Consider the following 24964-nt stretch of genomic DNA (forward strand, 5'->3'; position numbering starts at 1 on the left):
TATTAATTTGCATTGCACAGAAGTTGCAGATACAATCCTACACCTATTTACATTAAATGCAACATTCAGGCACCCAACATCGCTTGGAGACTTTCCTGACTTTGATGCCCGTGTACACCAGCAAAGGTAGAGCATCAGGGAAAAGCTTTGTCATCTTGTTTTTCTCAATTTCTTCCCTTCACCACACAGCTATTTTGTTTATTTATTTATTTTTGCAACCCACTTTTTTTTTTCTTCTTGTACTTTGCGATGCATATTTATAATGAAAAGATGATCTGTATCCTCATTACCGTTCTATTGCTCAATGATGAAAAAACATGTTAACAAAGGAAAATGCTTTTCTGTCAGCTCATAATGTTCCCTGCTGTTCAACTGGGACTGTAAAGAGTATGGTTTAATGAAAGAAGGTGAGAAGGTGAAAAAAAAAAACTAATGAGGGTGTTTCTCTGCATTGAAAGATCACTTAGGAGCAGCAGTGATTTCCTTTGTGTCAGAAAAAATATAAAAAATAAGGTTCAAAGGCAGCTTCCCCAAGGTCAAAGAGGCCCATCCTCCCTAACACAGTACACTCACTCTCCTCCCTGGCAACCTCCTTTTTCTACCTAGAGCAGCATTTTGTAATTTTCAGATGGTGGAGAAAAAAGAAGTTCATGTGCCTTAGCCAGCTGCTGGCTCCTAAGGAACAGGCAAAAATGCTGTACTAGGTGCTCGAAGCTGCATGCATCGTTAACAGAGCAGCTCACGAACCCTCCAAAGGGCAATCACCATGTCATGGTTTCACACTGAACACAAAGGCTCCTTTCCAGTGTGCTGGAGCTGAGGCTTGGGCATCAGAGAGGGAATGAGAAAAGAAAGAGGAGGGGACTGTGGACTGATGCCCACATGACCATTTCTAAGAGTCCTTCCCCAAGTGTCAGGCAGCAGATGTCAGATAAGCAACTCCCTGCCCTGGATCTGGGCAAGTCTTTGTTTTTAAACAGAGGATTCTCACCAGTCTTCTGGCTCTTCTCTTTTCTGTCATCTTCTTCAAGGAGCTGGTGGAAGAAACGTGACGCAGCACAGTACCGTTGCCATCAGGGCAAAGGAAAGAACCTTGTTAGTACCCTGCAGTGCCACCCACACCACAATGGGCAAAACACTACAAAAAAATCAATACAGCAGAAGATTAAGCTCCAATGCATTCTGTTTGGTATGGGTATTAACACCTCTGTCAGTAATAGACTGAGATTTTTTAACAAAAGCATACGCGTCCTTAACTGCGTTACATGTCTCTCTCCTCTTCCTAACTCACCGAGTTCATAACCTAAATTACATAGAACAGTGGCTAAATTAGTTCATCATTGCTCAACTCCGATCTAAAAGGACAAAGCAAGAAGCAGAAGAGAATAATATTTGGGGAACTGGATAGCTTCAGGGGATAGTTAATGACAGGATAGAGAGACTTGAACGCCTGCATCACTGGTTTTAATTTGGTTCGGGGCACTAGTGACACAAAGCCATTACCATATGATAGCTGTTTGTTTTCCTGGCTGAGATGAGTTGGTGGTCTCGGTCTGTTCCTAGCTGGCAGACATCTGCATTACAAAAACCAGCAGCAAATTTCCCATTCTCACCAGCTGGCTGAGTCAAAAAGCAGGGTCAGATTTGGGAAAGGGGCAGGGCTACTGTGACACCTGAGCAACAGGCTGAAGCCGGCTGCGGGGACAGCCCGAAATGAGGACATTGCCCTGGCTCGCCTGTGACATGAGCCTGCTGTCACCCCCACCTTGCACAAGGGACCAACATTTGGCTAAATATGGAGCTGGACACTTTGCAAAACCCCCAGGTAAACCATTCACTTTCATGGATTCTGGATGGTTTTTTTCTTTCTTTCTTTTTTTTTTTTTCTTCCCTTTATTTGCTTGGTGGCAGTAAAATTACTCCTGGACAATAACATTTCTGATTGGGTTTTTATTGTTATTGTTTGCAGTGTGGCAGTGCCTGCAGGTCATAGCCAGGATTGTGGCTCTGTTGTGATAGATGCTCACAAACTACTAGTAAGAGACAGTTCCTGCCTTGATGAAGTTAAAATTTAAATAGAAAAGTCTGACGGCGGTGAAAGAAGCGAGATTCTGTTATCCTCATTTTACAGATGGGGAGCATCAGCACAGAAAGATGAACAGCAGGACTTTCTGAGGGGCTGAGCTCCTGGTGCTCTTGCTAAAGCCTGTGAAAGTTGTGGATGTTCAATGCTACTGAAAAAAAGAATGGCAGAATCAGGACTTGAGCTTTTGGGTCCCAGCCTAACCCTGACTGATAGCTTGCAGAGCAAATGTAGAAAAGCTGGAAAATCATGTTCCCTTAAGACACTTCTTCCATCTGCCGCAGCAGTACCTGATCACTTGAGGTTCTCAGGCACGCTGCTCTGTGGGTTGAGAAGGCTAGGGCAAGAAACGTTCATTGTTAAAGGTCTTGTTTCACAGCTTCTCCTTCTTGCAAAAAGAAATTTCAGTCATGGCCTTTAGGATAAGCAGAAGCAGAATCATATTTATGGTGGAGACCCTCTTCTCTTTTCCAGAGATTTTATGACTGTGAAACTGTAGAAGAGCTTGTGTGCACCCTTGGTTTTCAGTGCAATCCTAGCAGCAAAGTCTCCAAAGCCAGACAAATAAAGATAAGACTTTAGGACAAGCAGACAGTCTTCTAAACTAGGAACGGGACCAAATCTTTTCTCTCATTTCAAAATGAGTCAAGAAACTGCCACATAAACCTTGAGAAAAGCTGTTTGTCTGTGAGCAGGACATGGGATGTGATTGTTAGAAGACAACGTACCTTCAACTGCCTCTTTGGAGATCATTTATGTCTTCTTCGATTGTTCTATCTACCTATGGATGATGAGAAAAAAGTGAGCAAAACCTTCAAGCTTATAACACGAGGCAGCAGCAGGAAACACTCTTGAGAAGAAGAGGTAGGGAAATCTTGAAAGCAGCCATGGATCTCCAGGGTCTACAAAACCAGGGAGCAAGCGATCTCTGTGAGACTACTGAACAACCTCACCTGATCGTTGTATGGATTTTTGCCAAGTAAATCATCAAGCCTACTCATTAGGCACATCTGATCAACGTAAACAGATAAATAAAATGCTTCATGGTTGGAATACAACATTCATAAAATGATGGGCAAAGTTTATTTATCATAAAAATATGAAATGCTAGTATTTGAAAAAAAATTATCTGTCTGGTAGAGCAAGAATTGGTGATTTGTGGCTTACAAAGAGCACACGATCAGCTGGATTATCTCCTGTGTTACCTTCTTTCCTGTTCTTTCTGAAATACGAAGTGAAGGAAATTACAACTGCAGTAGTACTGGGGGTGCCCAGAAGATACCTGACCACTGCACCGCTTCGAAGCACATTAACTGGGAGCAACCAAAAGGAAAGGAAGAACATCTGCTCTTAGGGTCTATGTCCACCCCCATCTCTTCCTTCAGACCTTGTCATTGGTATTGAATGGCTTTATTTCCACAGGCAACAAGACTCAAAGTGTGAGGAAAGACAAGACTGCAAGTAGCTTGCCACTATTTTAAGTCTTTCATAATCATACAGCTTAAAAAAGTGGCCATTGACGTGTTCTGGAGTTCCATCACATGGCTGGGAGCCCCACAAAATTCACATACTCCAGTTTTTCTAGATGTTTGGGATTTCAAATTTTGTTCCAAATCAGAATAACTCTACCCTCAGAAAGTCATGGAGAAAATTAATTACAGCTCAATGGAAACATGATTCAGCTTTTCAATTTTTGTATTATTTTGTAATATATAATATAAAATGAAATATTTTGAAACCAAAACTCATTTTGAAAGAAGAAATTGAAACATTTAGCTTGGAAATGTCAAAACGAGATGTTCCCACACTGTTGGAACATCCCTCCGCCACTTACTCTTTTTTAAATGACATTTTCAGTGAAACCGACACAAGTTTGCAAAGCGATTTGATTTTGACAGGGTTGCATTTTCCAGTGGAAAGCTGTTCTTTCAGAGGTTTTCCAACCAGCTCCACCAGGAACAGGTGTCACAGGCTCTCAACAACCTTCCCCTTGCCAAATTGCTAAATTAGAAGCAAGATCTGGATAAACGCTGGGGGAGCACAAGGCACGAGGGGTCACAGGACACCCCACAATGAAGAAGGCTGAGAAGCTGGTGCTCGAGTCACCTCTGGCTACCCATACATCTCCTGCCGAACTGCTGCGCCTGTGGGCTGAACTGGCAGTAGCAACTGTGGGGGATTTTAGGGGAAAAAAAAAGCCACCTCAGTGTGTAGGCATGGCTACATTTGTCAACATCGCAATTTCCCTCTCTGCTCTCCGAGTTTAGAAGTGACAGAAAGAAGGATTACCCCAAGATTGGAGTAAATCCCAGTTCAGGATGGGGATCTTTTAGCCAGCCGTGAGCGTGGAGGTGGAATGAGCAGTAAGTAACACGTTGCCCTAAATTTACCCCGTGGGCTGACTTGTGTCCAGTGATGTCCTCTGGATGCCACTTGCCTTTGCCGAGGAGCTGCGCTCCTCCATGACTGTAGAAGAGAAGCTTAACCAAGTAGGTTCACATTAAAGGCAAAAGTACCAACCTTTCAGAGAAAAAAAATCAAATGAAAACTCTCAGTCCTCTGAGGAGAAGTCGGTACTTTCTGAAATGTAAAGCCAGAGAGAAATCTGCTCTGATTTTACTGCAGTGTTAAATAAAGTTCTTTTTACACACCAGCACTTCTGAATTACCAAACAGACTGACTAATATCAGAAGCTTGAGTTGGGCACAGATGAGTTAGCCTTTTTTCTTCTCCAATTTTCTCACAGGAATGCCACTTGAAAATACTTCCTTTCTTGTTAATTTAACAATTATCATCAGGAAGAGCCAGCGGTCGGGGAAAAAAAAAAAAAAAAAAAAAAAGTAGGCAGTAATTACGATTGAGCAGAATCGGTATGGGACCAAGCACAAGGAAAGACGAGACCAAGGCAGCGGGTCTGGGATCCTCAACAGATGCACCAGCCCACTTCCCCAGATCCCTAAGACGCTGAGTGCCTCAGGCCCTGGGGGCCCAGCCGGAGAAACCTTCGAGGGGAAGGCTCGCCATCAGATGGCTCACACCTCTCGGGTTGGGCACCGCCGAAAACACTGCCACCCAAAGTCTTTGATCCTCGCTAGTGAAGAGCGTAGCTCCCTGCGGGTTTCTCCTCTGAGGAATGAGGGATCCGGGATATTTCTCTGCCACGGGTGGATGTGGTAGATGGACCAGTTAATGTCTTTAGACACTATGTCAAACGATAAATATTTATCATGTTTCTGTATTAATACATGTGAAGACAAATACATATTTATGACACTGCAGAGGGAGAAGCACACCGAGCAAAGCCAGCTGGATATTACATTCTTTAAGAACCGTCTTTTGAATAAACCCCAGCCTGCTGTCCTTGCGCCTTCGGAGCCACCTCAGCCCTGGGAGATGGGGGATTCCCCGCTACTTCTGCCCGCCGCCATGACGGCTGTCGCACCAGCACAAGCACACCACAGCCACGTCTGCCGGGCTCGGGGGTAACGTGGAAGAGGGAAATAAATGATGACAAAACTCTGGTGGCTCACGGCCGGGCGCCACCCCGCAGAGATGCACCAAGCCTTGAGGCACACCGCTGAAGGGCGAAGCCCCTTGCGGTGCCGCCCCAAACCCAGCCTTAAGCCCTCGGGAGCTTCTCCAGCCCCTCACGGGAAGCCGGGCTCCCTCCCCGGGGCTGCCCCGAGGCCTCGGCCCCTCAGCCGGCACCGCCACAGCCCTGCGGGGCGGAGAGGGCGGCGGGCGGCTCCCTGCCGGGTCTCTCCCTCCCTCCCCTCCGGCGGGGAGGCGCCGGCCGCCCCCGCGGGCCGCAGGCGGCGCTGCCTCGCACGTCGGCTGCCGGCAGGCCCCGCGGCACGACGAGGCTAATTATAATTAATAATTTAGAGGCCCTCGGGGAGGGGAGGGGAGGGGTGAGAAGGGAGCGGGAGGCGGCCGCCCGGCGGGGTACGGGGCACGGCCGGGGCAGGGCGAGGGTCCGCCGCCCGCCGCCCGGTGCCCACCCCCGGGGCGAAGTTTGGCCGCCGCCGCCTGGCTTCCCCCGGCGCTGCCCGTGCGTGCGGAGCGCCTCCGGCGCTGCCAGGGCCAGGACAAAAGGCACATTAACACGTGATGGCAGCCGGGCTTCATAAATGGGACCGGAGAGGGGCGGCAGGCTGCGGGGGGTGACGGGGGACGAGGCGGCGGCGACGGGTGCCGGAGCCCGAGCCCGAGCCCGCTGCCTGCCCGCCTCGCTCGCTGCCTGCGGGCGGAGGCGGCGGAGGAGGGCCGGGGGCGGCCCGCGGCGGGGGGGGTGGGGGGGAGGCGGCGGTGGAGGAGCGGCAGCCGCCCGTGGAGCGAGGGCGGCGGTGGTCGGAGAGGAGGCGCCAAGGGGGGAGAAGAAGTCTCCCACCTCCTCCTTCCCCTCGCCGGCACCGCCTCCTCGGCGCTCCCCAGTGCCGGGGTGCCCGGGCGGGGCGGCGCTCCCGCTCCCCGCTCCCTGCCGGGGGTCGGCGCGGCCGGAGCAGGCGGGGGACACGCGGCCGGTGCCGTGCCGAGGGTAAGGAGGGCGAGGGGGCTGCGGGGACGGAGGGAGGGAGGGAGGGAGGGAAGGAGGAAGGGGGGTCCCGGCGGGGCCGAGCCCCTCGAAGTTTGTCGCCGGGGGAGCGACGCCGCCTGCCCCGACGGCGGGGCGGCCGCGGCCACACCGCGCTGCCCCCTTCTCCGCCAGCCCGGAGGGAGCCCGAGCGGCTTTGGCGAGCCGGGGGTCGGGGACGGGTCCCCCGGGACACCCGGGGTTTGCTGCCCTCGTCCCGGCCCCGTCTCGGTCCCCGTGCGCTTCCCCCTCGCCAAACTCCGCAGGGGTGCTCGGTGGGAGGGGGGCAGCCCCTCCGGAGGGTGTCCCCGCGGGGTTTTGGGGCCGGCTGGGGTCTGCCTGAAATTGGGAGAGGTGTGTGTGTGTTTGGGGGGGGGGGAAGCTCCGTAAACTTCAGGCGGTGTCCGTCGTGTGAAGCCCTCGGGCGGTGCGGCGCCGTGCCGAGTGACCGGATGGGTTTCTCCTCCCCGGGCATCTTTTTGTTCCCAGGCCGGCTGCAGGGCTCCGCCGGGAGCACCCCTGGATGAGGTAGGTACCCAGCCCCCGGCGGCAGGCAGCTCCTGCCCGGGATTTCGGTTCGCTTGGGGGAAAATGGTGTCAGATGATGAAGTCCGGAGTTTTTCGTGTTTTTGTGTTTTTTTTTTTTTTTTTTTTTGCTAAAATTATCGTGAGCGGTGCTTTCTGTGTGCCAGTAAACGATCGCATTGACAGTTTTGGCGTGTGTCTTTCTCCCTTCAAGAAGGAAAAGGGAGAGGTGCTCCATGGAGCCAGATAGCAAAATACTCCTTCTGGAGTACCCGCAAGTTTTTCTTAAAAAAAAAAAAAAAAAAAGAAGCCTAGTGTGGCTTTTTTGACCTGTTAAAGGTGTGTGATGTTTCTTTTTTTTTTTTTTCCTTGCACGTATCATCTTGTTTTCATTGTTATTGTTCACCTTTTCTTAAAGGAATATGGCAATCTCTGCTGGGGGTGGCATTGCTGCTCACATGTATCGAGATCATGGGGAGGATCAGAGTGCTCTGTAGTACAGTATTTAATACCAAAATGTGCAACATAGAAAAAAAAAATACCTTGGGAGTACTTAATTTTCCTTAGATTACACCTAGTATCAACTGCTAGCACAGGTTTTTTCTTCTAAAAAAGAAAAAAAAAAGGTGTGACTCTGCCTGCATAATAAATATTTGTACTAGAGTTTATTAAATCAACTGCAAAAGAAATGAATATAATGTCTTTAAACACTTCAGAGGATGAATGTGTAATTCCTGATTTGCTTGAGGTTAAAATTAGTTTTGTAGCAACCAGGATACATCTTTGCTTTATTATCCATTGGTCTTTGGAATGAGAGGCAAAGCCATTTGAATAAAAGCATTTTAAAACAAAACTGATAAAAGCAATAATCGTTTGACTGAGCCAGCAGGCATCTATTGCTGAGGGGGGAGAAAAAAAAAGTTGGCGAGGTAAAGAAATTGATTATTTGCTTTGAATTTATCTCATCAACTGTTCGGTAACACCTGAAACCACAGTAATTAAATAAAAATACCTACAAAACTCTAGGGGAAAGTGGAAGCAGGTTCTAGGATTGTGAGGGTGGGCTGGTGGGCGCTTTGATCCTGGCTGTTGTTCTTTGGTGAATTACGTTAGCTCAGTTGCATAAAGAACACTGTTAAGAGCCTTCATGCTCTGCTGGAGGAATGGCACATCTCAGCCAAGGCATGTCTGTCTTTCCGTTTCTGTGCTCACAGGTTTCTGATTGGGCAACAAAAGTTTAGAAATGGAATAACTTTTTTTTTTCCCCCCCAGTCATTTCTGACTTCCATCCTTTAATGTGGCCATCCCCCAGTGCTTGCAAACTGTGATTCCGCTCAGATTTTGGTGCTGACAGTGTTACGCGCTAGGGAGGGAGAGCTCGGGTGGCTTTCCGTTCTGTTGGATGAAAGTAGGTGAGGAGATTAAATGGCAGGGGAGAACCCAAACCCGTGTACTTAGTGTTGCCTGAGCGTTCTGCAAATACATCGCCGCTCCTGGTTCCTCAGGTCTGTCTCATGCACTGTCTCCCACTCCCCCGGTTTCTCTACTCGTGTGCTTTTTAAGGGGAATTACCTTCACTTCTCACGTGCAAACTTTGTGACCTCTCTCTAGCTGTTCAGTCGGCTCTGGAGGCATCAGCAGAATTCATTTTGTCAACAGTGATTTCTCTTCATTTCTTTGCAGATGTCTATATTGACTTTATCTCATTTTCCTCGTGAAACAGTAAATGGTTTTAGATACATTTTTGCTGCAATTTCCCAGATAGGTTGGGCTATCTACGATGATGAATGTTCTACAGAACCACTCATCAACCATTTAAGCGAGAATTTGGAGATTTTTCTCCTCTGTAGCAGCAAATTCGCACAGTCTGCTGCTGATTTAAAATATGTACTGCAGGCGACCCTAACACTGGGATTTGGCCAAGTTCAAAGCAGCTGTGCAGATGGACATAGAAGACAGAAGGCAGAGGGAAATAGACCCTTTTAATCATAACAAGGCTGCTCTTGTTTTCCTATCTATAGTGGAGATGCATGCCAGCCCCTTGTACTTAAAAGCAAGCTTGCAAATGTGCCAGAATAGACAGCAACAGCATTTGTTATTAATGCAAAGTTAAAAATGTGACAACCTGTCTTCTCAGTACTGCTCTTTATGTCTCCATTTCTAGCCTGACGCTGCGCTGCTGCAAAAAAGCGCACAGCTAATTGCTGCCGGTGGGATAAGGATGCCCCCCAGAACCCAGGCTCGGTGAAAGTGCGTGGCTTTGTTAGTGATCACTGAAACCAGCAATGACCTGTCCTTTTGAAATGGTCGTAATGACTTATAAATCAATTGCTCGTTAGAAAGAACTTTTTTTTTTTTTTTTTTTCTGAAGGTGCCATTGTTACCCATGAAAAATGATTTGGCTTGCAACATAAGGGTGGACCACGTTTTGTTACGACGTTGGTGCCTCATGCAAGGGCATTATGGTTATGCACACAGCGAGCTCAGTTCTGCCTCTCTCGAGTGGGAACATCCTTCTTTTTTCATCTAGCTGCCCATATCCAGATTACAGATAAAATAGATACTTCACTACTGTATTAGTTAATAAGATTTCATTCATTATACCTCAGCTGGACTGTTGGTGAAACTGGCTGCTTTGTGCCTTTCAGATGTTGTCTTGTTTGTGTAGATCAAGGCTAGATGGCATCGAATTTTACCTCAACCTGTGTTAACCTCTTTTTATGGCAGTTGTGTATTCTTCTTAGCGAAGGCGTGCTCACATACTACAAAGTACTGAGCAGCAGCAGTTCATTAGGGAATACTGTAAATTCCATTTCAGCCCTCGCTGGGATAATTTTCATATCTGCATTTTAGGAAAGCTTTTAAAGTTTGTACTTTGGGGTTTTGGGGCTCCCACCTTCCCTTTCTGGTGAACACGTGAAATGTGCTTGTTGCTCTGAGAAGTCATTATTTCTACCCAGTTCTGCCTCTGTTGAGCACAATGCAGTGCTGGATTCCAGACTGTGCCTGGGAAATTGTGTGGAATAGGTTTGGAGTGTGTGTATATAGATACCCATACGTATATATTCTAGCAAAATAATTTTTACAGGATCTCAGTGATAGATGTGCTAATTTTAGATGCTTGTTTTTCCCCAGGAAGGCTGTGTATGGGGGAATTCAAAATGATGCTCAGCAGTTATCTTGCCTGTATGTTTTGTACCTACACTGCTAGCTTGTCTGTCTGTCCTCTGGCACCAGGAATTTGAGTTTCTGCATGACAAACACTACTGCAGCGTTTGTGAGACTTTGCACAGTTGTTCCTCTAGGCATGTGTATGTGTTTGTGTATGTCTATCTGTAAGTTTATACGTGTGTATATATATATATACACACACACAAAAATTCATAGCTCATCCCTCAGTATCTTTTAACCATTTCTCCAGATACCATGAAATATTGGTTGGAGTCTTCTCTGCGTTTTGTTGTTCTGGTTACTTTGATACCAGATTCTACTGTAATTCTTTCTCACTTCTCCTTTTCTCTCCCTCTCTCCTTTTTTTAAAAAAGAAAAGCATCTGCATATTTCAAAGACATGCACCATTGCCAAGCAATCTGGTGTAGTAGCTTAATATGCTGGCAAATAATTTCACAAGTTGTTTGTGTGTGTGAAGGCAGTATATTTGAATATCATTATATTCTGAATGTAGATATGAAGAGAGTTATCTGAGCTTATTTAAATTTTATGAAAGGCCAGACAGCTCCAGAAATGAAAAAAATGTTTTACATCTTTTAATTGGAGTGCATATTACCGTCCTCTGCTGACGGTGTGGGGGACATCACGTTCACCAAAAGCCTTTCTGTCCCAGCGTCTGAGCACTGCCCATACGTGGTGACCTAATAACAATTTTCAGGAGAAGTAGGCTCCCGAGGGCTGAGCAGAAGGAACATTGCTTTGCAGTGTGCTGCTGACCTTCTCGGCCATTATCTGTGAGCCCTGCGTTCCTTTTTCCTTCTCGGTGTGTTTATCCACCGTGTGGGTCATCCGGTGGCCACGTTCGAGCATCCTGTCTCCCTTTTCACTCTGAGGTATGTATCCCTTGCTTCATTTTCCTACGGAGCCTGGTGGGCTTGGCTGGTCTCCGCTGACTGTCCCCAGCTCAGCGCCATGTGTCAGTCCGTACAGCGCTGTCCTTCTCAGTGACCTTACACAGGACGGCTTCGCGGGGCCCTGCGCGTCTTCTCTCACCCTTTGAATACAGATCAAAAATGGACTTTCAAAAGAGCAAGCTGTTGCCTGCAGAGCGGTGGGTCTATTCTTTCTTTCAGGTGAGATCTGAAAGTCCCACTAGCTACATCCCTCAGCTAGTGGAGGCGTCTCTGAAGTCCTCCTAGCTCAGAAGAGCAGGGAGGTTTTCTCTCGTGAGTTTTCTCCTTCACCCAATCTGCTTTCCCCAAGCCAATCACAAAGGCAATTCTTCTATTTCCCTAAAATCTGCATCCCCTGCCTACCAGGGACTCCTTCCACTTGTCTTCCTCTCTTACCTTCCCCTGGTTTGCACCCATCTCACTTGGAGACATCCTATTCCCTGTCTCGGTCATCAGTTTTCTTTCCCTTCTCTTTGCACTCCCATTCACACTGCTTAACCCCCATTACTTAGCCTTTCATCATCTCTTTGCAATCTAGCAGAGACTTCAATTAAAACTTGTTTCAGACACGGTTTCTTGCAAGGGGAAGGAGGAGAGCAGTCATGCACTGTGTGGTTTATTAAGATTTCTCCCTGGAGCCTAATGTTTTTCCTGCCTTTCTGGTTCTAATCTGTACTCTTTTAATAAAGTTCACTAATATTTTCTGCCGCTACAAATTCTTGACCTTTTTTCTTCTGCTCTGGCTGTTATGTGGAAGCTGTTTTCTTGGAGTGGTTAACTCTTTGCTAATAAATGTGTTTCTCCCACAGCTTCATGCTCTAGATGTCAGATTCTTCTGGGGACCTCCAGCATTCAGCCTCCAGTGGAGTCTGAGCCCTTCATGTCCTGTGCTGCTCTTTGCAGTTACTTCTCTCTCTACAGATACATCTTGTGTGCCAAGCTGCTGTCTCTTCCAGGAAATCAAGTGTTCAGTCCCCATCTCTTTTGCACCTTGCTGGGCTTCTCTTTTTCCATTTAACATTTATGTCAATTCTGCCCAGCAGTGGTAAGCATCTGCACCTCTTGGCATTAGAGAATGGTCAGAAAAGGTGCAGGGAAAAAAAATCCTCTTCTTTGGAATATTGAAATCCAAGATAAGTCCTCTACTAAAAAAAGTCTGAGAGTTCAAAACTGACCAATTTAATGAGTCCGCATCTGTTTTCCTTAATGTACATTAAGGAATATGTATCAAACTACTCTTATTATGTTCTTTCTGTTTTATTGGGAAGTTGGTCCCTATACGGGAGCTGTTTTTCAGCAAATACCAGGTCACTCCAGTGTTTCCATTTCATCTGAGCTTGTTATACTTCAGCAAGCCTCTTCATTGCCTCCCAAAACTGTCTTTCAATGATATTAGGATACATAACAAACTGTGAAAGGTTGCCAAATCCCATGTTTGCACTGTTTCTGTTATAAAAAAGCCACCTCTGCGTCCCCTCCTTTCTCCCAGAGGACAGGCAGGCTGGGTGGCTGTGCATTCCCTGCCAGGACTTTGTCTTGCCCAGAACCATGTAGGAAATGTGTGTGTTTCACAAGCAACACAAGTGGGTTTTGAGCAAAATCAGGAGCTTTGGAGGGTTTTCACGGCCAGGTGGGGCAGTTGTCCCCCCGCTCTTTCCTCTGCAGCTGCATGATTCATGTGTTTCTCTGGATATGGGAGACACCAGTTGTAATCCTTGGTTGGCTTGATGAGAGAGAGGGCTTCAAACCAAGCTTCTCTCCTGCATGGCGTGCTGGAATATCCATCAGCGCCTTTATTTCTGGGTGTTTAACTCGTGGTACGACGTGGAGCAATTCCGACAGGTCAGAGAGTGACGGCAGAGCAGAGGTTGCCATCACGCTCACCTGGGGTGCAGGAGAGCAAAGTTCAGGCCCTTCTGCACCAGACGGAGCAGGACTTCAACCTCGCCTCTGCAGGACTCCGGCCTCTCCGATCTGAGGTACCTGGCCGTGGGGGAGTGAGGCGCCGCCTCTCCTTCCCTGTGCCCGCAGGCCCTGCCTGTGCTACAACGGGTGCACACACACCTCACCGACAGAACTTGGGAGGGAGGAAGTAACGTCATTTCTTTGAGAAATGTTGTCAGTCACCAGATAACTCCCCCTACGCCCCCCAATTGTTTGGCGTTTGTCATTCAGACTGTCAGCTGCTGGGGACTGTCATTTAGGGACAGTTTGTCCCCCCCAAATTAGAACAAGCCAGCTCCCATCCCGTTAGTGTGCAAATGGTATATTAATTAGCATAAGTAACCAGGTAGCTGTGGCTTCTGGCTAATTCATATTCGACTTGAGAGAGATACCAATCAGCATGTTGCATAAGAACCAAATTTGGTTCAGTACTTGCATGCAGTAGCTTACCCCATAGCTGGCAGAGCCTTGCTGTAAGAAGATATCATCCCTAATTTGCTCCTGTCCTAGCTTCAGTGCTCTGTCCTTCTCTCAGAGAAAATCCCTGCTGAAGTGAATGCAAGTTTTCCTGAATCAGGAGTGACAGTGTATTTGCCATTCATAGCCTAGGAGTTACGCAGTGTTGGCGTGGTAAAACAGTAAATAGGAAAGGGATAACATGGCTTTCATATTCCCCTCAACATTTTTTTTTCTTGCTTGGTGTTATTGAGTCTTAGAGTGCCATTTCTCAGGCTCTGTATTTCTTTCTCTGAGGCGTAGAAACCTTGCTCTGTCCTCAAAGCAGTATTGTTCCTCCTTATATGGGTTAAGGTAATTATTAACCATATAAATTTTCATTTTATAGGACAGTTCTGATTCCTGGAGGCCAACAGTTACTATAGTGGCTCCCATTTCTCTCACATGTTTTCAGCTGACTCCATATGAGTATAAATTATTCTATTTCTCATGTGGCAGAATTTGTGGACCTCATTTGGCTGGAGTCTGAGTGTACTGGGTGCTATGCAGACATATTAGCAGATAAAAGACCTCTGAAGGACTTACAAGCTTTATAATATGTGAGCAAGAAGAATGAATTTATGTATCTTTGTGCAATCAAAACTATGTTTCAATTATACCTATTTGTCCTTTAGCCTGTTCTTAATTAGCTGTAGATATCATAGAAGAAATGTATAAACATGGAGATCAAAATATTTTAAAATAGAAACTGGGAAGGTTTGATTGTGGATTTCCCTTGTTTTGATTTCTTTCCACATCAACATTTTCTGCAGTTATCAGTAGCATCATTGTATTGCTGATAATTACTTTCTGAGGAAGAACATCAAATGTGTTTCTATCCAGGCTATTAAAATTGCTCTATCATTCAGCCTGTTTTGAAAATTATAATAAATTCTGTCCTTTTTTAAATGACTGTAAAAACTTTCCAGCTCTCCCTCTCCCCCAGAACAGCAGGAGAAGCATTTTAAGGAGTCACCTTCTTGTTCCTCGTGTGAACTGGTGCTGTGGACCAGCTAGAAGTCCAGGGAAAGCGTAATTCTCCCTGTTGTCTGAGGTGGGTTCCCAGCCTTTTGCATATTACCTCATTTAGATTTTATCTAAGGGGTCTTGATATTCTGATAGCACCCCAGCTTCTTGTTAGGCTGTGTATAACCACACAGCAGAGGGCAGCAGAAAGATGTGCCCCTGCCTTCACCAATTCTTTCACTTTGAGGGTGAAGACTTACCAACTTGGGAGTGTCTTCAACACTCAGCTGATGTTTTACACCTCATATGTTTGGACCCCGGTAAGGCAGGCTGGAATAGGCTAGATGAAGTTAAATCCAGGTCTCTGAAGACGCTAACCAGCGTGCTTGTAAGAGCCACTCCATCTAGTGGCAGTCCCTTTGCACAGCTAGTCTGGCAGTGCCAGCCGACAGCGGCAGGCTAATGGGAGAAGTGGCACAGTCTAAAATGGTGTGCAGCTATGGGCTTGCTGTTTTTATCCTTTGGGAAAAAACAGACACTCGATTTTTTTATGTATTTTTTTTAATCCTTATCCGTCGTCAAAATTCATTGCTTACTGCGAGTTGCTGCATGCGCTCACATAAATACACTGAAAATGTTGAGTGCCGGCATCAGCGCAGGCTCTTACTCATCTCTAATCAATATTTTTGTTCTTTTTAAAGCCATTTTAAAATGAGCAAAGTTGTAGAGCTCATTTAAGGAAGGGAGCAAGCCGTGAGCTCGGGAGTCTCAAATCCTGTGTTGAGGAGCGCGCCAGGCAGGAGGGCTCGTCCTCTTCAGCTGCTGGTATCGAGGGACCTTGGCTGGGGAACGGAGCCCTCACCTGCAGCCTTCATCCAGAGAGGAGGAGGGATCGATGCAGAGGACCCTTGTCTGCCAGGGAGGCTGTAAGAAGCCGCAGGGGCTCCCAGGAGGGATGTTAGTGGGTCTCGGGCAGTGTTGGATTGTGTTGGATGGAAGCCACGTGGGAAGAGCAGTGCCTGCCACAGGTGTCTGGCTGCACACGGGGACAGAAGAGCTCAGAGCCAAAACTCGTGTGATGCTGATGCTTCCACCTCACCAAACAAAAAGATCAGCTTTTCGGTCGATGCTAAACTGTGCAGCGCCTCAGACTGTGACCTGGACACCCAGTGCCAAAAGCCCGGTCTTGTTTTCACTACGTGGCCGTGAAAAACCTCAGTGATTGCTTCACTGCATTTCAGTGTTGTAGTTTACACTGGGACAAGCTATATCTAAATTAAAATAAAGCAAATTCCAGTAAAGTACAATTCCAGATCACGGGAATGGCTGTTTTACTGCAACTTTAATAAAAATCAACTGCTACTTGAATAGGTGCACGCACACATACTGCTAGAAATTTCCAATTATGATTTTCCCAGCAGCAAACAAAAACAAAATTAATGTCAGCTGCATCCCCCAAAGCCTAAACTACACCACTAATGAACTCCCAAGTACTCTCAAAGAAAACTCTTTACAGAGACAATAAGGTGGAAATTACTGTAATAATCTCAAAGTAAAAATACAGTGGAAAAAAAGTCATTGAAATTCAGAGTAAGGCTTGCCTCTCCTGATCCCATTAACCACGTTGTTAGCATAGCATATGCATGCATAGCGATATTGTCACATAACTCACTGACACCTTTAAAAGAGCACGCGGGAATTCGTGTTCTTTCATTTGTATTTCAAACAAAGGTAGGGGTTGTAGCATGGCTGGCACCTTATTATGAGGATGTATATACTTAACGTGACTCCAGCGGGGACTAGCTACCTCATAACAATTTGTTTGTCTGTCTGGCAGAAGTGCTCAGTCACATACAATTTTTGAAGCTGTACTCAAACATAATCTTCTCAACATGGGGCTGTGGCTTTAATCGTTAAAATGGTTGTCTTTCTTCTGACAGAAATAAACTGGAGTAACTGAGTACCACAGCCATCTTCACATCTTTATAAAACTATTTTTTCAATAACAATTTATTCATCTCTGGTTTTAAACTGGTGTTGTAACCCTGAGTTTAAAGTTGCCAGATTTCACCAAAAGCAGTCTTGTCAGCAGGGTCATTTTTACAACACGTAAAATCTGCAAAATCTACCAGGAACAGCTGTAAGGCACCTTCTGGAAGAAAAGTACCTTGCCTGCAATTAGATTATTGCAGTTCTTTTTTAATGTGCCCTTCAGTGACATTTCCCTCCCTCACTAATCAAACCCTCAAAATTTAATTCCTTAACGTATTTTAAGGTTGTCTAATAATTCTTTTTTTACTTGCTGAGCAGCGGCGTCTGCAAAAGCTGACACAGCGAGTATCCGTGTTACGTATTTGACTGTCCTGTGCATCCTGGCTTTTCTGTAGTCCTCCTCATCTTCAGCACCGACATGGCAGTGTCTTCTGGAGGGTGGGGATCCTATGCTTCCTTTAATGCTCAATGTCCAGGCCTGCTGGATGAAATGGAAAATATTGTATTAATGAGCTATGGATGAAGTCTCAGGTGTCTAGATGCCCAGAGAAGGCACAGTATAAATATAAATTTCACCAGAATCTCAGCTTCTTTTGGAGGTGATCATGGCTTCTTCACTTTTTAAGTATTGGTATTGTTGTAGAGAGGAATCCTTTTCCTCTTTCTTTCAGTTTTTTATGGAAAAGCTGTGGTACTTAGGGTGCGAGTCTCCTCTTTCAGAGTTGCAGTTCTCTGGATTTTGGCAGCTAACCTCTGGTGGCCTTTCTGGCCATTTATTGTCAGGTGTGTAAAGCGCAGAGATTAGGCCAGCACAAGCCTGTATATGGCATCGGGGATTTCCTGGGTGTCTCAGGCAATTTCCTCCATTCTAAAAGCATGAAAAAGATAGCTTTTGTTACTGCTGCTGACACAGTCATCTAGATATCCCATAGCAGATACAGAATAGCTGTAGCACACCGAACCAGTGATTCCAGCTCTTTGCATTCAGGCCGCTCACTGCCACTCTGGCAATAGAAGGGGACCCTAAAGCAGATGTTCAATGCATATTCAAGGAGCGTTACATGGGCAAAGTTAAATAAAGGAGCACAGCATAAAAAGAGCTGTAAGACCTGTCTTACATGTTGATGCCTGTGTGATGCTCAGACACCGATGAGCGCGCTCTCCCAGGGGTACCCTGACCAGGAATTACATCCTGACAAATCACCACCCGTGAGCACAGGCTGGGCATGACAGGACTCAGAGACCAGTGACTACCTGGGCACCTTCTGCTGGGTTCCCAGTTTCTGGGGGGACCAAATGTCCCCCCAGGAATTGAATTAAATGGAAAGTCTCCAGTGGGAAGAGCTACCTTTCAATGTTTCTCATGGGAGCAGTGGCTCCTGGTCCCTCTTGCCTGTAGTATTGGCTAGAGCTGCACCCTGACCCAAACTCTGCACCTTGTTTTTCTACGCAAGTGTCAACTCTCCTGATTGAGGCTTCTGACCCAAACTGAATGGATCACTGCTACACACACTGATTTAGCAGCTCTCTTCATTTTTCCTGAAATTGTGGAGGGAACTGGGTAAATACTCCCCTCCCTCCTGTAGTCCAGGCATCCCAATTGCCTTGGTTTGCTTAGCAGAAGGAAGGAACTGAGTACTGAAACTATATCCAGGTCCCCATATTTATAGATGAAACACCTTGCTAATAGACTTGCACTAACAAATTCAGGATCTTAGTAGACCTCAGATTACTGGAACAGGTTAATATGAATATACAAGGTGAAGTAGGAAACTTAGAATGCATGGTTCCTTCCCTGTTCTGTCTGTGTTGTCAGGTTTTCAAAGCCCTTGGTGCCTTTTGAAAGAAAAGCAATGAAGGTGATGATTCAGTTTAATGCTGTTCCTGCAGTGGCACTTGGTATTATCTAAATGAAGCAAGCCCAAGGAATATTAGTCTGCAAGGTACTTTGCAATCAGAAGCTAAGTTCAGATCTAGAGAAAAATATCATTATGGTGGAGCGGCTTGGAACGTTTTGATGAGAAATGAAAATTACTTTTCTGTGGAATACTCAGTTCTCTGCACCTCCAATTTTTTTGCTCCACTGGTAAGGTAATTCAGTTTTAGTGAAATCCAGGTGATTTCTTTCAGAGTCCGCGACTCATTCTTACTTCAGCAGGTGGCAAAGGCTAGACCTGCAGTGAATACAAGAGAAAGGTTGATTTTGTTTGTCACAGTTCAACTAAGTTGTTTGTGGAGTTTGTCTCCCTGTTTATCTTAATAAAGTTTGATCTTTTCCCCTTCTAGGACTTCCTCAGATGTGTTTTTCCCTCCTCCAAGTCTCTTTGAAACCAGCAAGACTGGGGTTATGAAGTCAATCCTAGATGGCCTCGCAGATACAACTTTCCGAACAATTACGACAGATCTCCTTTACGTGGGCTCCAACGATATCCAGTACGAAGACATGAAAGGCGACATGGCATCCAAGCTGGGATACTACCCCCAGAAGTTCCCCCTCTCCTCCTTCAGGGGTGATCCTTTCCAAGAAAAAATGACTGCGGGAGATGATCCCCTGCTGAGCATTATTCCCTCAGACCAGATCAATATCACAGAGTTTTACAACAAGTCCTTGTCCACGTTTAAGGATAATGAGGAGAACATACAGTGTGGGGAGAACTTCATGGATATGGAGTGCTTTATGATCCTGAACCCCAGCCAGCAGCTGGCCATCGCCGTTCTGTCGCTCACCCTGGGCACCTTCACGGTCCTCGAGAACCTCCTGGTCCTGTGTGTCATCCTCCACTCCCGAAGCCTCCGGTGTAGGCCCTCCTACCACTTCATCGGCAGCCTGGCTGTGGCCGACCTCCTGGGCAGCGTGATTTTTGTCTACAGTTTTGTTGATTTCCATGTTTTCCACCGGAAGGACAGCCCGAACGTCTTCTTGTTCAAACTGGGTGGAGTTACAGCCTCCTTCACCGCCTCCGTAGGTAGCCTTTTCCTCACGGCAATAGACCGGTACATCTCTATACACAGGCCGCTTGCTTACAAAAGGATTGTTACCCGACCAAAGGCTGTCGTAGCGTTTTGTGTGATGTGGACCATCGCTATCGTAATAGCCGTTCTTCCCCTGCTCGGCTGGAACTGCAAAAAGCTCAACTCCGTGTGTTCAGACATATTCCCTCTCATCGACGAGACGTACCTGATGTTCTGGATCGGGGTCACCAGCGTCCTCTTGCTGTTCATTGTCTATGCCTACATGTACATACTGTGGAAGGCGCACAGCCACGCTGTTCGCATGATTCAGCGTGGCACGCAGAAAAGCATAATCATTCAGACTACGGAGGATGGTAAAGTACAGATCACTAGGCCTGATCAAACTCGTATGGACATCAGGTTAGCCAAAACCTTGGTCCTTATTCTAGTCGTTTTAATCATATGCTGGGGCCCTCTCCTCGCCATAATGGTGTACGATGTCTTTGGGAAAATGAACAAGCTCATCAAGACTGTCTTTGCCTTCTGTAGCATGCTCTGTCTGCTGAATTCGACAGTGAATCCCATCATCTACGCTCTGAGGAGCAAGGACTTACGACATGCCTTCCGCAGCATGTTCCCCACCTGCGAAGGGACTGCACAGCCTCTGGATAACAGCATGGAGTCTGACTGCCAGCACAAACACGCCAACAACACGGGGAACGTGCACAGGGCCGCCGAGAGCTGCATTAAGAGCACAGTTAAGATTGCCAAAGTGACCATGTCTGTCTCCACAGACACGACTGCTGAAGCGTTGTAAGCCAGAGACTTCTCAGCATTGTGAGAAAAGGAGTTAGTTTAAAAAAAAAATCAACAACAGAGAAAACCAAACCCATGGCTTAATGTGTTTGTACCCTCCTGTAATATTTTTTTTTGGTTTGTCATTGTAAGCTAAGCAATGGTTGTGTTAAGAGCATTACCATCAGCCAGTTCTTCGAGTTTTACAATTAGGGATTTGAGCTAAATTTTCAAAAGTTGTTTTTGTTTTTCTCAAAAAGGGTTTACTGAATAATAGTGAGTTTCCTGAAAGAGCACAGAGAAAAATATCAAGCTAGCAAAAGTTCCTTAAGGGTGTGTGAAGAAAAATTGTGAAACCTAATTGAAAACTAATGCATCCTAAAACGATACCATCAAATAAGAAAAAGCCTTGTAATCATGCTGTTCATTTCAATGTGAAATGTATTTCATGTCTGTAAGTAATAGGAGTTTTTGATTTTTTCCAAAAGCGGCAGTGCTGAGTTTTAGAGGTTTTGTAAAAATGTGTTGTCCCGTGAATTGTATGCTGTTTTATTATGTGTTATTGATATTTGTCCGATTAAACAAAGTGATAAGGTAGATTTACGTGGAAATAATGTGAAACGTGATATGTAAACCCCATTGAAAACACTTACTGTATTTGAAGAATTCCTATGAGCTATTTTGGAAATTTTACACTTTTAGTGGTCTTCTGTGGACTTAGAGGAGAGGCTTTGTGTTCTTCTACTAAAATTATTTTCACACTACCTTTTACTTTCACATGCATATGAGAATAACAGCAACAAAGGAATAGAGGAGGAATATAAGAGAGGAATGCACTGACTTTTAAATACCACTGCGTTTATACAGAAGGACGTTTACAGTTGTACAGACTATCGCCCTTCCCATGGGTGTTGTGTGAATACGAACACTGAGAGCGAAGGTCCTGGATTTTGGCTCCTTGAGTCGCATGCTGGTGCTGGACCACTGAAGACAGCATGTGTCTGACTCCATGTGTGATGTTATCACTGTGCCGTCGATGTATACTTGAAGTGTGTTTCATTCCTGTATCCCAGGTTTAAGCAGATCCAGAGCCTGAGATGCCAAACTCCAGCCTTCACTAAAAGAGGAGGAAATACTGTCAGGTTTAGGCATTTTCTTATCGTGTGAGCGTGTATATAAATAAATATCTATGTGTGTGTATGTGTGTGTATGTATGCGTGTGTGTAAGTATACTAAGTGTGAGTCATGGTAGCATAACTAAGATAGGACACTATGACCAAATGTAAGCTGTATTTCTTGTTGCACGCTTTGCACACAAATTCTGTTTCTAAAATTGAGTTCTTCCAACTGATTACCGATGAAAGTACCGTGTCGCGAACATGCAGATCCACGCTGAGGGGTGTATCCATGTGCTAGAGAAAGCAGCCTTCCAGTTGTGTTTGAGAATAAGGTGAAGCAGGAGGCAGAGCATGGCGTGCGCCAGCCCTGACCACCGCAGTGGCTGTTGAGGGTGTTCCTGAAAACAGAGAATGCCAGGAATAAGGGATCGTTCACATCCTTCAGTACTCAAATCCAATTGCTTGAAGCAAGGTGAGCCTCACTGTGAAACCAGGATACAGATGACGAGTTTTGACACCGTGATCTTCAAGGAAGAATTTGCTGATGAAAATGGTGACTGTGCTCCACGGTGGGATTGTTCTTGCAACCTGGGACTTACACAAGGTGCATGTTGCTAGATAGTCTTTGAGTCACGGATGTTCTGTAACATCAAGGGTACTGGGTCCTGTTCTCTGCTGCCTTGCTTTTCTGGACCGTTTCCTCACCCTTCTTCAGCCGAGTTCTGCCAGAATAGCTGCGAAGGAGGCTTAGCCAGCTAGCTGCCTGACACGTGCCTGAGGTTGGCTCCCTCAGTGGCAGCGGGTCAGCAGAGCCAGATCCGTGCCATCCTGCAGTGGGATTACATAGCGAAAGAGAGCAGGGTGGTGGTCCTGGGGTTGCTGGCCACCAGGATGTCCCCGTGGTGTTTTGGATACGGTAGCACAGGTCAGAGCAGCTGGTAGCACAAACATCCAAGCTGAGTTCAGCTGGTGGCTCTTCAGTGGCTTAAGAGGCTGTGAGTTCAGGGCACGAAGACCTTGTGTGGGGTGGCACCTTCTGAAGATCTGGGCAGCAGAAGATGCAAGGGTATTCTCCTCCTCTGCCTCCCTCCTTGCAGCTAACCTGGGTGGTGGGACGGGGCACCCTGCTCCCCAAGGGGCCAAGGCTAATCCTTCTCCTATCTAGATGTAGTCCATCCTAAAGCAATCCTCTTGGAGGGGAGGCGGGAAGCCCGTTTCAAATGTAAAGGTATTTTAAGAGCCATTTTTTAAACCGTCTTCTTGTGAATTAAATGCAAACTTTGTGGACTTTTCATTGTGCATTCAAGTTCTAAATTTTACGTGATAAATCATGGGACAATGGGGCTGTCTTGGCACTTAACTTGGTGCTTATTGATATAATAAGAAATAGCATCCTGTGAAACGTTACCGTCTATCATCAGTATCTTCATTTGCATAATGAGTTTTTCTAAAGCTCTGGGAACTGTGTCGGTTCACTTCGAACCATTTATTCAAGGGATGGCAACCATTCCCCTACAAGTTGCAAATGGAGTAGGATGACTGCTTCATTAGGAAAATCCGCTGCCGTCCCCAGATAAGCTGTGCTCCACCTTCAGCTCTAGGTATTCCCCGTGTGCAGCTGCCTGCCTTCACCTGGTGATAGCACAGCCACCCTGTGTTCCCCAGCCACCCACACCGTCACCATCCGACCAGCGATAGTCGCCGTTACGTGTCCCTGCCCACTCCACGTGTTGTGTAGCTAGACGAAGACCATCCGTGTCGTGTTGCGTGCAGAGTTAGATTTCTCAACAGTCTTGATTGTATATTTGTATAATATAATTTCCTCGATGCTGTGCAATCACTATCCACGTTTTTCTTGCACTGGCCTTTGGATGAAAATTTTTGTGTGTCTATTGTGAGACAGACAGCGCATTTTACCTGCTGTTACTGGGCTGAATGTATGTAAATAAGTGGGGAAAAAAAAAAAAAAAGAAAAAGTCATCTGTACAAGCAGTGGCCTAAAAAGTCTGTAATTGTAGACTAGGACAGTTGTTGAAGTTGCTGTGACATCTCAAATACTACCTTTGAATAAACTGTTTACAGGGTCTCTTGGGATGCTGTTTGATGGTGAAAGGAAAAAAAAATCCTCGTGATACTATAAGGTAAAGAAATTGGGTTACCTGAGCTTTTTATTTCCAGTGTTTCAAAGTGGAGAACATAACTCTTTATTGTCTGTAAATCTAACATTATTACTTCCTCTTAGAAGAATATTGTATCATTAGATGTTTGTTTGAGCTGGTAACATCCTTGCAACTGCTGCAATATTTTTCATTAGCAACCTGTATAATAGTTTGTACACAAGTACTGTTCAGATTGTCATGAAAAGTAGCTTTTTCCATTTACCTACCAGTAGCAGAATAGTATTTCTGTAAGATTTCCAGTGTATTACTACCATATCATATTTTATTTCTATAATGTAATTAAACTGTTATTTATTCAAGGAAAAAAGAAAAAGCATTCCTCTACTTTTTTTTTTTTGTTTTCCAAATTTTGAGATAACTGAGGAAGCCACGTGATGATGCTGCCTCATCCCACAATCTGGTGCTCTACGTTTTGTTTATAAGTTTGTCTGTCAGATTCTGAAACAACTGCTTAAACAACTTGACAACAGGTTGTCAAGCTTTGTGGGGTTTAATTGTACGCTGATATCTTTGAAGGAGGAGGTAGATTGTGTATTTCATATTTGTGTACTCGGTACTGTGGAGACAAGAGAGAAATGACATAGTTAAAGCTGAATCTCCTGCTCCATTATGTAGGCAATTTCCCCTTTCCTCTGTATTAGCCAAAATGCAATAAATCTCTTTTGCCTTCCTCAGATGCATATGTTTGCACAGAGACGTCACGTTAGGAAAAAACCCGTACACTTCAGAAAAACAAAACACAAAAGAGCAGAAGAAAGGAATACAAATAAAACACTGCTGCCAATACCAACGGCAACCTAAATTACTTATTGGTGGTTGCGAAAGTAATAAAAGATGAGAGACGACAAAAAATTGGTCTGGTTTTGGCCACTGACAGTGGGGACAGAGCTATGGGGGTGAAATGAGCGTGTCCTGTGGCCTTGGATCATGGTTTTGCTGCAGGGCATGTGCTTGGGACAATGGAGTGGTCAGTGATGCACAAAAGCTGTGCAAGAAGAACAAGCTCAGCCATTGCACTGCCTACCGGGCACACTGCCGGGCTCCCACTGCTGCCCATCCACAGCTGAAAAGAAGGGTTGAAAAACCACTTCTACTTGCTTTGCAGTCTCACGCACCCAATCCAAAGCCCATTAAATGCCACAGGAAGATTGCTGCTCATCCAGAGGGTCAGTTTTCCATATGACTTAATCTCAGATTCACGTTACGTGGGTGTTTTT

The 24964-nt window shown here is 45.8% G+C and overlaps 1 protein-coding gene across 4 annotated transcripts; it reads left to right on the forward strand.

Annotated features, from left to right (window-relative positions):
- The first annotated feature begins 6391 nt into the window (after positions 1-6391).
- On the forward strand, positions 6392-23571 carry CNR1 (cannabinoid receptor 1). 4 transcript variants are annotated; one of them, XM_048049493.2, is made up of 3 exons: positions 6522-6620; positions 14691-14798; positions 18989-23571. In XM_048049493.2, exon 3 carries the CDS (start codon positions 19050-19052, stop codon positions 20469-20471), a length of 1422 nt encoding a protein of 473 aa, XP_047905450.1. In that variant the 5' UTR covers positions 6522-6620; positions 14691-14798; positions 18989-19049; the 3' UTR covers positions 20472-23571. The 4 variants fall into 4 exon arrangements, with proteins under 4 accessions (XP_047905453.1, XP_047905450.1, XP_047905452.1 ...); XM_048049495.2 differs by having other exon boundaries at positions 6606-6620; positions 14696-14798; XM_048049496.2 differs by lacking the exon at positions 14691-14798 and having other exon boundaries at positions 6392-6620.
- The last annotated feature ends 1393 nt before the right edge of the window (positions 23572-24964 follow it).

This window comes from Anser cygnoides, chromosome 3 (genome assembly GCF_040182565.1).
Source record: "Anser cygnoides isolate HZ-2024a breed goose chromosome 3, Taihu_goose_T2T_genome, whole genome shotgun sequence".
In the NCBI taxonomy this organism is placed as follows: domain Eukaryota; kingdom Metazoa; phylum Chordata; class Aves; order Anseriformes; family Anatidae; genus Anser; species Anser cygnoides.